The following is a 16,718-nucleotide window of genomic DNA, read 5'->3' as shown; positions in this document are numbered from 1 at the left end:
TGAAGACAGATTTCTAAACAGAAACCTAGAGCTGACCAGAGACTCAGCGAGCTAGAGCTTTCCCTTTGCCAGCTCCTGTCAGAGAGCAGAAGACAATGCTCCAGGCTCAGGTGACTTTGTTTTGTTTTTAATCCTACTAGGCAGTAATTTTTGCATTGAATTTTAGAGAGCGTGGAGTGGAGGATAGATGCATAGTGGGGAGAGAGAGGGAGAAACATTAATGTGAGACATACATCCATTGCTGGCCTCCCTCAAGCACCGTAAAGGCGCTGTGATCTTAACTACAGCCCGGCTACATGCCCTTGACCAGAAGTCCACATAGGAGTCTTTGATCTTGGGCTGTTATTCTAACCACTGGGTCAGGGCTCGGTTTGTTTTATTCTTTCCTTTTCTTATTAATGTGTTTGCAGATGCCTATAAAAAACTACCAATCTTCATTTGGGAAGTATACATATAAATTTTTTGTCTCTCAAGAATACAAATTTAAATACATTAAAGATGTTTCTAATTTATCAAGAATATTTAACTTCTTCGCATTAGAGTGACATCTAATTGGATGAACGCCTGGATGACTGCATGAACAATTGCAAGTAGCATTTTAGTAGCCATGTGCCTGTTCAACTACATATGAAAATAAATCCCAGTGGCTGTGTAGATGCAACGTATAAAGTGATAATGAGTAAAAAAATGAACATTTCTTCCATATCATCTGTAAGACATCCCACAATAAACAGCTTGGTGTTGTTAAAGGAATCCCTGACATTTCACGATGTGACTGTGGACTTCACCTGGGAAGAGTGGCAGCTCTTGAACCCCGATCAGAAGAACCTGTACAAGGATGTGATGTTGGAGAACTTCAGCCACCTGAAGTTAGTGGGTGAGGACAGCTCCCTGTGGCACCAAGCTCTACCCTGCTAGTGGCTTCTCTGTTCTCACCTGCTTACCTCTTCAGAATAACTGCCTTCCCCTCAAAGTGTGGAATCTCAGATCATTGTCTTGCCCCAGGCTGGAGGGTACAGTGTTTCTACTCCAGAGGGAACAGTCCTTGTGTTAGAGATGTGAAACCTGTTCATTCCCCCTCCTTGGCAGACCCCAGCCCCATTCAATATGTCTAAGTCTTTTGTCATTTTTCTCGAGCAGGGTATCAGGCCAGCAAACCAGATGCGCTCTCCAAGTTGGAACGAGGGGAAGAACCCTGGACAGCACAGGATGAGCTCCATGGTCTAGTCTGTGCAGGTGAGTGAAGGAGACTCAATAAGGTAGGCGGCCAGGAAGGCACATTCTAGTCAGAGCAGGCGTCAGAGCCGTGGCAGTGGAGGAGGAAACTGAACCCACCCTGCATGGATGAGAACCCTGTTGTTTTGTAGAAGTTTAGAGGAAAACATACATTTTTTTTTCTCTTCTGTGCTCTGATGCTAGATTATTTTATCTTCATCTTGTTTTTGTTTGTGTTGTTGTCTTTCTTTTAGGGTTCTCAGATCATCCCCGTCTTTGTCCACAGTGTCTCTGCCTATGTTACCAAGTCTCTTGCTGTAAATTACACTTTCCAGGGCTCTCTGGAGAGAGACAAGGTTGAATTCATCACCTTTTGTTTTACTGCAGGATTTTCCTGGCTTCTTAGGAAATAGTGATTTTTCTCCATAACATCTAATCCCACCTTGGATACTGTGTCCCCATGATGACCTGGTTTTCACGGTGCATTTATTTCACTTTTTACCCACCTGCCCCAAGGTTCTTCATACTCAGTTCTCATGACTGTTAAACAGTTTCTCCATTTCTTTTGAGTTAAACTCTTTCTGATCTGTGAAATGGACCCCGAAATACTTCTCCATCTAGATCTTCTAACGTAAGCTTTGTTCCCACATATTTTACTTAGCAGCATGGCATTGGCACTCTGGCTGCTTTTTTAAAGTGTAAGAGCAGGAATCGTCTTTTTTTCCATCATTTTCAAAATTTGTTTCTCTTCTCACTGAGACATTTAAAATGCTGTGAGGAATTGTGGAATGAGCTGGAATGTTCCCGACATGCTGAGCTTTTATCTAAAACCTTTCTACTGTGTCATTTGATGAACAGGAAAGATCTTTTTTTTTTTTTTTTAATCCTCACCCGAGGACATTTTTCCATTTTTTGCACAGATAGAGTAGGAGGGAGAGAGAGGAAGAGAGAGAGAGAGGGAAACATCGATGTGAAAGGGACACATCGAGTGGCTGCCACCCGCACGACCAACCAGGGCCGGGGACAAACTGCAACCGAGGTACATGCCCTTAGCGGGAACTGAACCCGGGTCTCTCTGGACTGCAGGCGGATGCTCTAACCGCTGAGCCAAACCGGCCAGGGCTGAACAGGAAAGATCTTACTGTATTCCATGAGTTCCAGCCCAAATTAAGTCATAGCTTATGTTTGTTTTCAGTGACTTCCTTCCTAGTTTTCTTAATTTAGATTTTGTTTTATGCTTTGATGTTTTGGCTCCAATTTTTTATACTAAAGCATTTGTTTTCATATCTTGTTTTTTCTCCTTTTCCTTACATTTGTTTTGCATGCCGTACAATTTACTGGTTAAATTATATATTTAATTGGCTTTCAGTATATTCGTAGGGTTTATCAATCATCCACACAATTTTTTCTGGAGTATTTTATATGTGCGTATTTTCATTGTGGTATTGATTCCTACAGATCTTTAGTAAGATTCGAAATTGCAAAGACTGAGGCCTCCAAGTCTTACCTTTCTCCAGAAGATGATTTTTACTTCTGAATTTTTTTATTTTTAATTGAATTTCAGAATATGCTTGTGAATTTCTACATAAATGCTTGGATTTTATTTTTTCTTGGATTTTTTTTCTTTATTGATTTTAGGGAGAGAAAAGTAGAGGGAGAGAGAGATAAAAACATGAGTGAGAGAGAACATAGATTGGCCGCCTCACTGAGGATGGGGCCCACAACCTGCGCATGTGCCCTGACTGGAAATGGAACTGGCATCCTCTTGGAGCACGGGTCGATGCTCAACCACTGAGCCACACCAGCTGGGCTACACACTTCTTAATGTGTCCATACCTGTTATTGCCTCCTGCAGTTGAGTTGATCGCTTCATGCCTTTCAACTTGCCTTAGTATATGCCAATATTTGAAGGTAACAACAGTGCAAAAAAATGAACCCATCTTGTTCCTACTCATCGCATTATTTTCCTTCTCTGTACATTTACTATATAACCAACCACAAATTTAAATCATAAGGTAAGAATTGCTGTAAGGAAAATAAACAAGCAGTATAAGATTGGTTGTTTGTTCTAAAACTGGGCTTTTAGGATCTGAAACAGTTGTCTCCTAAGGTGCCTTTGAGCATATAGATGACGGATGTAAGCCACCTCCCTGGAGTTTTTAAAATGTGAGCCTGTGGGAAGTAGAAAGAGCTGAATGTGTAATGTGTGTGACGAAGTTCTAGTAAGCTTGTCTGGATGACTGAAGTGATGAAGTGAGCACATGGAGGAAGGACATGAGGTGAGGACAGTGGGGTGCCAGCTGGGGGTTCTGAGATAGAGGCCACACATTGCCTCTTGAAGCCATTTAATACCTTGCTAATGGCCCTGGCCGGTTTTGCTTAGCAGTTAGAGCGTTGCCCTGCGGTCCAGAGAGACCCGGGTTCGGTTCCCACTAAGGGCGCGTACCTTGGTTGCGGTTTGTCCCCGGCCCTGGTTGTTTGTGCGCGTGGCAGCCACTCGATATGTCTCTTTCACATCGATGTTTGTCTCTCTCTCTTCCTCTCTTTCCCTCCCATTCTATCTGAACAAAATATGGAAAAATGTCCTCGAGTGAGGATAAAAAAAACGAAGTGCGTATAGCTATCTTTCCAAATAAATTGAGAACCAGGAAACACATTTGAGCAGAAAAATGGCAGTATTTAGCTAATTTTGTAAAAGGCCTGTTTTCCCTACAATGTACAAGGTCAGGGAGGGCAAGATACTGTTATAGTCATGGTTACAGTTAGTAACAGTAAAACATGCAGATTAAAATTATGAAAAATAATCTAGGAAAGAATCCAGGAATGACATGAAATGGGCCAAATTGCCTGACCAAATCCAGTGAGTCTCTTAAAAGTAAAGTTAAGCTGGGCCGGTGAGGCTCAGTGGTTGAGCATCGACCAATGCATCAAGAGGTTGCCAGTTGGATTCATAGTCAGGGCTCATGCCCAGGTTGTGGGCTAAATTCCCAGTGGGGGGCATGCAGGAGGCAGCCCATTGATTTTCTTTCTCATCGATGTTTCTGTCCCTCTCTCACTCTCCTTTCCTGTCCCTCTAAAATAAATAAAGAAAAAAAAAATTTTTTTTTAAAGCTTCTAAAGTTAAGAGACAAAAAGCAGAAATAACTGAGGTGGTCTCCTTTTACCCTTAAAGCAAACTGTCACATTGTGGAGAGCATCACCCATGAGGAAACAGAACCTCAGTCCCACAACCTCAGGAACCAAAATCTGCCCACAACCAGGGCACTTCGAAGAGGTCCCCTGTTCCAGATAGGGCCACACCCATGACTCACATCTTAGCCCAGTCTTGTGACTCTGAGAAAGGGACCTAATTAAGCTCTCCTTGGAATTCAGACCTGTGGAGACAGATAATAAATGTTTATCATCTTTAAAAAAATGTGTGTATGCCCTGGCCAGTTTGGCTTAGCAGTCAAGAGCGTCGGCCCACAGACCACAGATACCCAGGATCGTTCCTGTTAAGGGCATGCACCTCGGTTGCAATTTGTCCCCAGGCCCAGTCAGTGTTATGTAGGAGGCAGCCAGTCGATGTATCTCTCTCACATTGAAGTTTCTCTCTTTCTCTCTCTCTTCTTCCCTCTCTCCCTTACACTTTATCTACAAATAAATTCAAAAATTTCCTTGGGTGAGGATAACAAAATTTAAAAAATAATAATAAATAAAATAAAATAAAATAAAATAAAATAAAATATCTCTGAATTTTCCCAGGGACGATGTTTGAAACCACGTGTGAAAGACTGTGTACCAGGGAAACAGACCCCGGTCGTGCCTACCAGGAAAACAGACCCATTTGGTGCCTGTAGTCCCGACAATTCAAAAGGTTGCAGTGTTGTCCAAAGCCTCTGCCACACACACATACAAAAGGCATCTGCATAAATAGACAGGTATCAGTGAGGATATTCTAGGGAATCATCAGACGTTATTGTCCAGTACTCAGTCAGGGCCAGTCCTTTCTTTAGAATGTACAGGGATGTGGCCCATGCCTGCTGAGTTAACACTTCACTGCATGTCCTCCATCCCCCTTTTTTAAAAAACTTATCTTTATTGTTGAATGTATTACAGATGTTCCGTCTTTTTCCCCTACTGACCCCCTCCTTTCCGCTCCTGCCCCCCTCCCGACTTTTCCAACACTGTTATCTGTGTCCAGTGGTTATGCATATATGCATATGATTTCTCTGGTGTATTTCTTCCCACACCCCCCCTTCCCTTTGAGGATTGTCAGTCTAACAACCAATTTGTACTTCTGAATCCTTTCACCTTTTTCAACCATACCCCCAACCCCCTCCCATCTGGCAACCAACATAATGTTCTCTGTGTCTATGAGTCTGTTTCTCTTCTGCTTATTCATTTTGGTTATACATTCAATTGTCGATAGATGTGTTTTTATTGCCATTTTGTTGTTTATATTATTTATCATTTTGTTCAAGATGACCCTTCAACATTTCACGTAATATTGGTTTGGTGGTGATGAACTCTTTTATCTTTTTTTATCTGTGAAACTCTTTATATGTCCATCAATTCTCAATGATACCTTTGCAGGATAGAATAATCTTGGTTGTAGATTCTTGCTTTTCATCATTCTGAACATTATTGTTTCAAATAGATTTTCAGTTTCTTACTGTCTCTTCTCCTTCTGCCATGCCTATGATGCGAATGCTGGCATGCTTGAAGTGGTCCCAGAGGCTCCTTACACTATCCTCATTTTTGTGGATTCCTTTTTTTTTTTTGCTCTTCTGAATGTGTGTTTTTAGTTTTCTTATATTCCAAATCGATGGTTTGCTTCTTGGCTTTACCAACTCTAATATTGAATCTATAAATTAATCATTTCGCTTAGTGCATCTTTGGTTTCTGGCTGGTCCTTTTTTATGTTGTTGATATTCTCACTAAGTTCCTTGGAGGTCTCCTTAAGTTCCTTAAAGGTATCACTAAGTCCTTTGAATGTCTCAACAAGTTCCTTTAGCAACCTTATAACCTGTCTTCTGAACTCTGCATCTGATGAATTGCTTATCTACATTTTGTAAAACAGAATTTGTATCCACTTGTTTTCTTCTATCTGGGAAGCTGAAGCAGGTAACAGGGATCTAGGTCACAGGTAAACAGACTCATTCACACATTCCAGTAAACTGCGGCCAAGTAGACTTAATCCTCCAAATGGACAGGAAGATCTTCCCAGATTACTAAAAATTGTAAATTATTCTTTATTTCAGTTAGTTCCTTCTTCATTCCGGACTGTGCATTTTTCATTCACGACTGGTACTTTTTTTATGCCCTTGAGACCCACACTAAGTTCACCGAGCATCTTTACAAGCAGTGCTTTGACTTCTGCATCTGTTAGGTTGCTTATCTCCATGTCATTTACATCTATTTCCTGGAGTTTTGTTCTGTTCTTTCATTTGGGAAATGTTTCTTTGTTTCCTCATTTTGGCTGCCTCCCTGTGTTTGTTTTTATGTATTAGGTAGAGTTGCTATGTCTCCTGGTCTTCTGTGGGTGGCCTGTTTTAGTAAATATCCTGCAGGGTCCAGTGGCACAGCCTCACTGGTTACCCAGATGTGCCCTTGAGGTGGACCCCTGGTGTGGACTTTACACCCTTCTATTGTAATTGAGTCTTGATTGCTGTTGGCATGTCATTGCGAGGTTTTATTCATGCTGATCAGCTGTGCAGGGGCCCATCACAGTGAGCAAGGCTTACTTCAGCAAGGATCTGGTACCTCCTGAGTCCATATCTTGCTTGTGTCACTTGTGGAGGTGTTTGGGTGGTGGTGCTTTTCTGTATGTCACTGTCCACTGGATGTCCTGGCTCTAGGGCAAGGTCAGCCACTGCCTGTGTTCTACTCAGGGCCACCACGCATAAGCTACAAAGTGACCTGCTGATCACTCTTGTTATCCTGGGCTTGGAGGTGCCCAGGCAAAGCCTAGTTGTGAACCAAGGCTGGCTGTTCCTAGTGCCTGGCCTGGGTCCACTTAGTGAGAGATATGGGGCTCGCTGAGGCCAGATGCTGCTTTTTCTGAGAGCATTTAGGAATATCTGCAACAGGAGCCAAGAAAGGCCATTCCTGTGGTAAAGCCGCTGGGAATATCTTGGATGGGCCTGAATGTTGGGGGGGGGGGTCCTACGGGGATCACCAGGGAGGGGCAAAGAGTGTGAGCCAGGTTGCTGGTGTCCCAGATGTGCATCCTATTGCCAGCCTCATGGGGGAAGGCCTCACCAAAGGAACGGTGACCTCTGCCAGCACGTCTTTCCAGAAGAAAGCTGCCTCTCTAGCCCTTGCCCTGAAATCAAACAACTCAATTCTTCTTTGTATGTTTCTGGTGCCTTTCGAGCTGCCTCCCCCAAGCTGGAGCTCAGAGGGAACAATTCTGGTAAGTCCTTATTCAGGCCCTTTCACAGGAGCTGCCTGGGGCTCCAGCCGCATTATCCTCCCTCAGCCTCAGTTCCTGCTGGTTTTTGCAGCCAGAAGTTATGGGGATTGCTCTTCCTGACACTGGAAACCTGAGCTAGCATCCCGGTGGGGCACAGGAACCACTTACTGATCTGGGAGGACCTTCCCAGCCAAGGTGTCTCTCCTGATTTTTATCTGCCCCACCTGTGTGTGGGACCAGCCTGTCCACCTCTGCCCCTCCTATTAGATGTGGCTTCTTCTTCAATTTCGTACTTGTAGTACTTCTATTCAGCTTGATTTCAGGCGGTTTTGATTATTCTGTAGTTTAGTTGTAAGTTTGATGTCCCATCCATCCCTCTTTATGTCAGAATAAAGGAGAGGATATTGCAGGGAAAGCATTTGTTGGGGTCTTGAGTGCCGAAGCTTTTGTCTGGAATGGAAATACCAGCTTTAGGAGAGTTAGGTCATCTGCAAAATGTAGAAGGGCAACCTTTTTTTTCTTTTAATCTTCACCTGAGGACATTTTTGGATTTATCTTCAGATAGGGAGGGAAGAAGAGAGAGAAAAACATCGATGTGAGAGAGACACATCGACTGGTTGACACCCTCACGACCCACAGTGGACCAGGGACAAACTTTAAGTGAGGTTCCTGCCATTTGCAGGAACCGAACCCAGGGCTCTCCGGTCCACCAGGTGATGCTCTAACTGCTGAGCCAAAACAACCAGGCTAGAATGGCAACTTTTTGAAACATGATAACCCTCAGTAGTCTGTGATCTTTATCTGGAAATCAGATGGTGAGGATCCACATCCTTGCTAACCATGTGTTTCTTCTGTACACCTGGGTCTGCAGGTGTGCACCTCATCACAGTATTGCATGTTTGCATCTCTTTGGTGGCCTTACTGAATTTCAGAACTTGACATGTTCTTTACGGTTTATTCTATATGTTTCACAACACAGTCTCAGTTACTACCTTTTCTTGGAAGAATTTCTCTGTATTAATGAGATACATGTTAGTGTTTTCAGTTAAGACTTTGTTTTGTTGTTAATCCTCATGCAGGGATATTTTTCCATTGGTATTTAGATATGGAAAGAGCATGGCCTCAGTAGCTAAATGGTTGGGCTTTGACACATACACTAAGAGGTCACTGTTTTGATTTCTGGGCACATGCCCAGGTTGTGGGTCAAATCCCCAGTGGGTGCCATGCAGGAGTTGGCCAGTTGATGTTCTCTCTCAGTGATGTTTCTACCTATCTCTCTGTTTCTCTCCCTTCCTCTTTCTAAAATTCAATAAAGAAAAAAAAGCTGTAGATACAATTAGAGTGGAAGGCAGGTGGAGAGAGACAGAGACACCTGAATGTGAGAGATACACAGGGGTTATCTCCATCCCGCATGACCGAGAGTGACCTGAACAGAGGATCAAACCTGCAAACCAAGTACATACCTTTAACCAAGAATAGATTCCCTGGCTGGTATGGCTCAGTGGTTGGAGTGTCGGCCTGCGGACCAGAGAGTCCCGGGTTCGGTTTCCACTAGGGGCACTTAAAAAAAAAAGAAGAATAGAATCCATGATCCTTTGTTACACAGGATGATGCTCTAACCATTTAAAAAATAGGTCAGGGCTGACAAAAGACATTTTTTAGATTTATACATTCAGCCCGTGTCTTCATATTTGTACCTGGATATTTAATAATCATATTAAACTTTGTTTCACCATGCACTCTAAATTTTGCCCTCGTTCTATACTGCAACAATACTGGATTGCTTTTTTTTTTTTTAATCCTCACCTGAGGACATTTTTCCACTTTTTGTTCAGGTAGAGGAACAGAGAGAGAGAGAGAAACATCGATGTGAAAGGATCACATCGAGTGGCTGCCACCCACACGACCGACCAGGGCCGCGGACAAACTGCAACCGAGGTACGTGCCCTTAGTGGGAACCGAACCCTGGTCTCTTTGGACCGCAGGCTGTCGCTCAAACCGCTGAGTCGAACCGGCCAGAGCAATACTGGATTTCTTTTTTTTTTTTAATCCTCACCCGAGGACATTTTTCCATCTTTTGTTCAGATAGAGCAGGAGGGAGAGAGAGGAAGAGAGAGAGAGAGAAACATCGATGTGAAGGGACACATCGAGTGGCTGTCACCCGCACAACCAACCAGGGCCGGGGACAAACTGCAACCGAGGTACATGCCCTTAGTGGGAACCGAACCTGGGTCTCTCTGGACCGCAGGCTGTCGCTCAAACCGCTGATTCAAAGCGGCCAGGGCAATACTGGATTTCTTAAGAGCCATTCTTTCTACCTAGTCTTTCAGTTCATATATTTCCTACAATGTTCTTTGATCCCATTAGTGAACCAGTCTTCTCTTTCCATAAAAGTTGTGGCAAAAGTCGATTTACATTGTTGAGAATGCAGAACAGTTTTTTGGTTTTTTTTTATTCTCACCCGAGGATATTTTCCCATTTTTAGTTCAGGTAGAGTGGGAGGGAGAGAGAGGAACAGAGAGAGAGAGAGAGAAACATCGATGTGAAAGGAACACATCGAGTGGCTGCCACCCACATGACCGACCAGGGTCGGGGACAAACTGCAACCGAGGTACGTGCCCTTAGTGGGAACCGAACTCGGGTCTCTCAGGACCTCAGGTCGACACTCTAACCGCTGAGCCAAACCGGCCAGGGCCAGAACAGTTTTTTCTCATAATTTTATTATTATTCCATTATTTTCTGAACACAGCAAACCTACTTTGGCCCAACCCTGTATATCTCATTGCCTCCACCTCTTACATCTGTCTCCTTCCTCCTTGCCCATGTTTCCCAAGCTGCAATTGCCTTTATTACATAGCTCCTGGTGTCTGTACATAGAATGTTAAATCTGGTTGTCCTACAAATTTGACTCAATTCTGGCCTTATCTACCTAGAAATAGTATCAGATGAGAAAACTTCAGGGTTCAACCCCATAGATCAGCCACCATTCAAATGTCAATTACAAGTCCCGATTGCTACTTGTATTTCTGACCCACTGGTTATAATTGGTAGGTTCACATATGCCCCTCCTTGGTTTTAATGAATTTGCCAGAGCAGGCTGGACTGTGTGACCCTGTGGTTGAGCTTCAACTCACGCATCAAGCAGTCCTCAGTTGGTTTCCTGGTCAGGGCACAAGCAGGGGTTGTGGGCCTGGTCCCCAGTGGGAAGTGTGCATGAAGAGGTCAATGTTTTCTCTTATCGATGTTTCTGTCTCTATCTCCTTCACCCTTCTTTGCTTGGTAACACCAATAAAGTGGAAAATTTAAAAAAAAAATTTTTTAACATGCTCACACTACTTGGAGAAATACTTATGTTTACTAGTTGATTATAAAGATGTTGTAAGAAATACAGATGAATAGGTACAGGCCACATTTTAAAAAACCTTGAATACAGGAATTTTTTTTTTTGTATATTTTTTAATCCTCTCTGAGGATATTTTTCTATATATCTTCAGACAGAGTGAGAGCTGGGGACAAAAAGGAAAAGGGAGAGAAACATCAACATGAGAGGAGCACATCAACTGGTTGCATCCTGCACGAACCTGTCTAGGACTGGGGACAAACTGCAACTGAGGCAGGTACCCTTGTCCAGAATCAAACCTACATCTTATTGATCCACAGGTGTATGCTCTGCCGCTGAGCCATACCCACCAGTGTTGAATCCAAGAACTATATAGATATATTTTTTAATTTCTCCCTTTACTGATTTTCTTCTTTTGGTACGTGCCCCTAGTGGGAACCGAACCTGGGACTCTCTGGTATGCAGGCCGACGCTCCAACTGCTGAGCCAAACCGGCCAGGGCTCCCTTTATTGATTTTCAAGAGAGAGAGACAGAAACACTGATGAGTGAGAACATCAACTGGCTACCTCCCAATACCCTCCCGACTGGAAGTTGGGGCCACAACTTGGGCATGTGACCTGACTGAGAAACGATCCGACGACCTCTTGGTGCATGGGTCGATGCTCAACCATTGAGCTACACTGGCCACATTTTTTTTTTTTCCCTAATAGAACGGGAAGGAGAGAGGTAGGAAGAGAGAGAGAAACATCGATGTGAGAGACACACATCACATGGTTGCTACCCACATGACCCTGACGGGCTGGGGACACACTGAAACTGAACTATGTGCCCTTAGCGGGAACTGAACCTGGGACTCTCTGGTCTGCAGACTGATGCTCTAACCACTGAGTTAAACTAGTCAGGGTGAATACAGCAACTTTTGTTCCTATGGAACTGGGATAAACCATCGACTCGGCAAATGTATTTGTTAAAAAAAGACACAGAAGTGTATTAGGTCTTCCTAAGAGTTTTTATAGAGCTTTAATCCCTAGGCCCTTCCTCATTTTCCATGAGTCAGTGTGTTGAGCTAATAGGTGAGCCTTCTAATCAATTAGTGTTTCTGGTAACTAGTTCCATCCTGAGGTTGTATAGAAACTGTGTGCTACCATCAATTAGCATAAACTCACATTAACTAGTAATTTATATATATATGAAACAATAGGTACTCATATCACTTTGGATATTGCAAGATTTTAGCAAGTTCAGTATAAGAACTCTAGACAGAAACCACTTAAGTTTGACTTTTTACAATGTAATGTAGATTGTCACTAAATAGTTACTTCACACGAAGTCATTTTAAAGAACAGTTCTATATCAAACTAGGATTGGAAGAGATTGCAAGGTGAATTACTGTTCTCTTTTTTCCTAGAATGCAGGCAAGATGATGATTTTCTACAGTGTCACCTGCAAATTAGTAAAGTTCAGAAGAGTGTGGAACGATGTGATGAACCTGACACATTTGCAAATATTGTTAATCAGATTGAAGGTCGTTTTCCGCTAAAGCACAATTGTAATCTTGAGAAACATGGAAAACCTTTACAATTAAAATTAAGTTTTAAAAACCAAAACAGAAGCTGTGACTTAACTAACTCTGTCGAGTTGAATGGACATGGGACACCCATTCTGCATGCCAACCAACAGCTGTGTTACCCTGAAATTATATTTCCTTTTGGTACGAAAAACGTCAGTAATAAATCCCAGGTCATTCAGCAACAGAGAACTCACAATGGAGAAAGACCCCAAGTATGTACTGAAAGTGGGAAGGCCTTCATCAGGATGTCTCTTCTGAGTCAGCATGATAGACTTCATAGTGAGGAGAATCCTAATATATGCAGACTGAGCGGGAAAGGCTGTTTTATTAAATACTGGCTCCCTGAACATAATGGAATTCAAGCAGGACTAAAACAGTGTGAGTGCTCCGAATGTGACAAAACCTTCCGTAAGAAATTAGACTTGAATATACATCAGAAAACTCACATGGGAAAGGAACTTAATGTAGGTACTGAATCTGGGGAAATGTTCATCAAAAAGTCTCAGCTCACTTGTCATCACCAAGCTCACACAGGAGAGAAACCTTCTATCTACAGTGAATGTTACAGAAACAATGGCTGTACCACCACCCATCAGCAAAAACATGCAGGACAGAAGCCCTATGTATGTAGTGTATGTGGGAAAGGCTTCACAGTGAAAGCAAACCTGGTTGTACATCAACGGACTCATACAGGAGAGAAACCTTTTATGTGTAGTGAATGCGGAAAAAGTTTCCCCAGGAAGAGCTATCTGATTATACATCAGCGATCTCACACAGGAGAGAAACCCTATGTATGCAGTGAATGTGGAAAAACCTTCACAGTGAAGGGGAACCTGGTTGTACATCAACGTTCTCATACAGGAGAGAAACCTTATATCTGTAATGAATGCGGAAAAGGTTTCCCAAGGAAGAGCGGTCTGATTATACATCAGCGATCTCACACACGAGAGAAACCCTTTGTATGCAGCGAATGTGGAAAAAGCTTCACGGTGAAGGCAAACCTGGTTGTACATCAACGGACTCATACAGGTCAGAAACACTCTTGCAGTGAATGTGGAAAATGCTTCGCTAAGAAGGTCAAACTTGTTTTACATCAATGGACTCATATAGGAGAGAATCCTTATATGTGTACTGAATGCGGGGAAGGTTTCAAAGCCAAGTGTGAACTGACCACACATCAGAGAAAACACGCAGGAGAGAAACCCTTTGTATGCAGTGAATGTGGAACAGGCTTCAAATGGAAGATGGGCCTGATTGTACATCAACAGACTCATACAGGAGAGAAACCTTATAGGTGTAGTGAGTGCGGCAAAGGTTTCCCAAGGAAGGACAGCCTGATTGTACATCAGCGAAAACACACAGGTGAGAAGCCCTATGTCTGTAATGTGTGTGGGAAACCCTTCACCACAAAGAGTGGTCTGATTATACATCAGCGGTCTCACACAGGAGAGAAACCCTATATATGCAGTGAATGTGGAAAATGCTTCACAGTGAAGGCAAACCTTGTAGTACATCAACGGATTCATACTGGAGAGAGACCTTATATCTGTAGTGAATGCAGGAAAGGTTTCACCAGAAGGAGCTGTCTAAATTTACATCAGCGATCTCACACAGGAGAGAAACCCTTTGTATGCAGTGAATGTGGAACAGGCTTCAAAGTGAAGACACAGCTTGATTTACATAAACTAATTCACACAGGAGAGAGACCATATATCTGTAGTCAATGCAGCAAACCTTTTCCTGGAAAGAGTTTTCTGATTGTACATCAGCGATCTCATACAGGAGAGAAACCGTATGTATGTAGTGAATGTGGAAAAAGCTTCAAAGGGAAGATGGGCCTGGTTGTACATCAACGGACTCATACAGGGGAGAAACCTTATCAGTGCAGTGAATGCGGTAAAGGTTTCCCAAGGAAGTACAGTCTGATTGTACATCAGCGAAAACACACAGGTGAGAAGCCCTATGTATGTAGTGTATGTGGTCGAGGCTTCATAATGAAAGGTGATCTTGTTTCACATGAGCAAACTCATTCTTCAGAGAAACAGTATACATGTAGTGAATGTGGGAAGCAATTCAGCAGGAAGAGATCGTTGATTGAACATCAGCGAATTCATACAGGCGAAAAACCTTATATGTGTACTGAATGTGGGAAAGGTTTTATCGTGAAGCGATCTCTGACTATACACCAGCGATCTCACACAGGAGAGAAACCCTTTGTATGCAGTGATTGTGGAAAAGGCTTTCCAGTGAAACTTCAGCTGGTTGAACATCAGTGGTCTCATACAGCAGAGAAACCTTTTGTCTGTGGTGAATGTGGGAAAGGTTTCACCAGGAAGAACCATCTGATTCTGCATCAGCAATCTCACACAGGAGAGAAACCTTATATCTGCAGTGAATGTGGAAAAGGCTTTTCAATGAAGAACAGGCTTGTTTTACATCAACGGACTCATTCAGGAGAGAAACCATATTTCTGTACTGATTGTGGTAAAAGTTTCACCAGGAAGGACAATCTCAATGTACATCTGCGATCCCACACAGAAGAGAAACTGTTAAATGCAGTGAATGTGGAAAAGGCCTCCCAGTAACGGTGCGGTTGGTTGTACATGAATAGACTCACAGGAGAGAAACCCTATGTATGTAGTGAATGTGGAAAAGCCTCAGTGAAGTTGAACCTGGTTGTACATCAACAGACTCATAAAGTAGTCAAACATTTCTGTACTGAATGTGGGAAAAGTTTCTTGAGGAAGGACTCCGTGATCTCACACAAGAGAGAAACCATTTGTATCCAGTGAATGTCGAGAAGGATTTCCCGTGAAGAGCAAGCTGGTTTTACATCAAGGGACTCATACAGGACTAAAACCTTATACATGTAGGAATGTGGGAAAGATTTCAAAGTCAAGTATGACCTGATCACATATGAAGGAAAAAATATAGCTGAGAAGTAGTGTGTGGGAAAGGTGTCACAATGAAACGTGATCTCATTTTACCTCAGCAAACTTCATTCTTTGGACAGATCGTGTATGTGCAATGAATATGGGGAAACATTTATAAGGAAGAGACTGCTGACTGAACATTTGCAAACTCATACAGGAGAGAAATCCTATGCAGTGAATATGGAATAGGCCTCACAGTGAAGGCACCGCTGGTTTCACATCAATGGACTCATGCAAGAGAGAAATCTTGTATCTGTAGTGAATGTGAAAAACACTTCCCAGTGAAAAACAGCTTTGTTTTACATTAATGGACTCATCCAGGAGAGAAACCTTATATCTGTAGTGATCATGGTAAAGGTTTCACCAGGAAGGACTATCTAATTGCATATCAACAGACTCAACCTTTAGGTAGGAGAGAGTTCAAAAAAGTATCAACACATAACAGAAAACCATGTGTGAGAAGTCCTATGTATGTAGTGTATGTGGAAAAGGCTTTACCATGAAGACTGATCTCACTTTACATCAGGCAGTCTGCACTTAGAAGAAACTATATATGTGCATTGAATGTGGGAAAGACCTTACCATGAACTGTCATCTTAGTGTATATATGGTGAACTCACACAGGAAGAAAATTTCTATATGCAAGAAAAGTAGCAGAGGCTTAATTGGGAACAGCATGCTTATTGCACATCTGCGAATTTATATTAAGACCAAACATATATTTGTAATGCATCTGGAAAGGGCTTCACCATGAAGAATAGGTATGCAGCAGTGGACTCATAGTGCAGAAAATTTGAACAAACACTGAATAGGGTAAACGCTTTAAGAACAAAGCATTCCCCCATAACATGAGAGATTTCTCTCAGGAAAGACTTCCTTACATATAATGAATGGAAATTTCTCATTACTCCAAAATGATCTCTATGGAGCAGAGAATGTACAGAGGACAGAAACCCTGTGCATGGGATGAATGTGCGAAAGCCTTCACTACAAAGGCAGGACTCTATCAGAGAAATCCTTTAGAAACAGAGCCTTGTGGGCAAAACAATTGTGGGCAGTCTTTGCACCACTTGGCAGTCTCTCTCTGGAACATGAGAATATTCACAAGTTGTCACTTTGGGGAAGCCCATTGCACATAGTAGACCCTCAAGGTAATAGTGTGGAATGAAGAATAACTTCACACAAAGAATGTAGTACTCAGTTTACTGATCAAAATAATTGTGTTTTATATCAATAAAAACATTTATAGACCAACTCATACA

General features: G+C 42.6%; 2 protein-coding genes across 4 annotated transcripts in view; both read left to right on the top strand.

Moving 5' to 3' along the window:
• On the top strand, positions 1-15,123 carry LOC118638282 (zinc finger protein 615-like). Its single transcript, XM_036273984.1, has 4 exons — positions 1-110; positions 751-877; positions 1,141-1,236; positions 12,362-15,123. The coding sequence occupies exons 1-4, from the start codon at positions 96-98 to the stop codon at positions 15,106-15,108; spliced, it is 2,985 nt and encodes a 994-aa protein (XP_036129877.1). The 5' UTR covers positions 1-95; the 3' UTR covers positions 15,109-15,123.
• The window catches only part of LOC118638283 (zinc finger protein 615-like), a 150,100-nt gene that overhangs the window by 86,250 nt on the left and 47,132 nt on the right, over positions 1-16,718 (top strand). The gene's annotated exons all lie outside the window — the stretch shown is intronic.

The sequence above is a fragment of the Molossus molossus genome, unplaced genomic scaffold (genome assembly GCF_014108415.1).
Source record: "Molossus molossus isolate mMolMol1 unplaced genomic scaffold, mMolMol1.p scaffold_m16_p_21, whole genome shotgun sequence".
NCBI lineage: Eukaryota > Metazoa > Chordata > Mammalia > Chiroptera > Molossidae > Molossus > Molossus molossus.
Note: the sequence above shows the minus strand (reverse complement) of the source record. Positions and strands in the feature narration are given on the sequence as shown.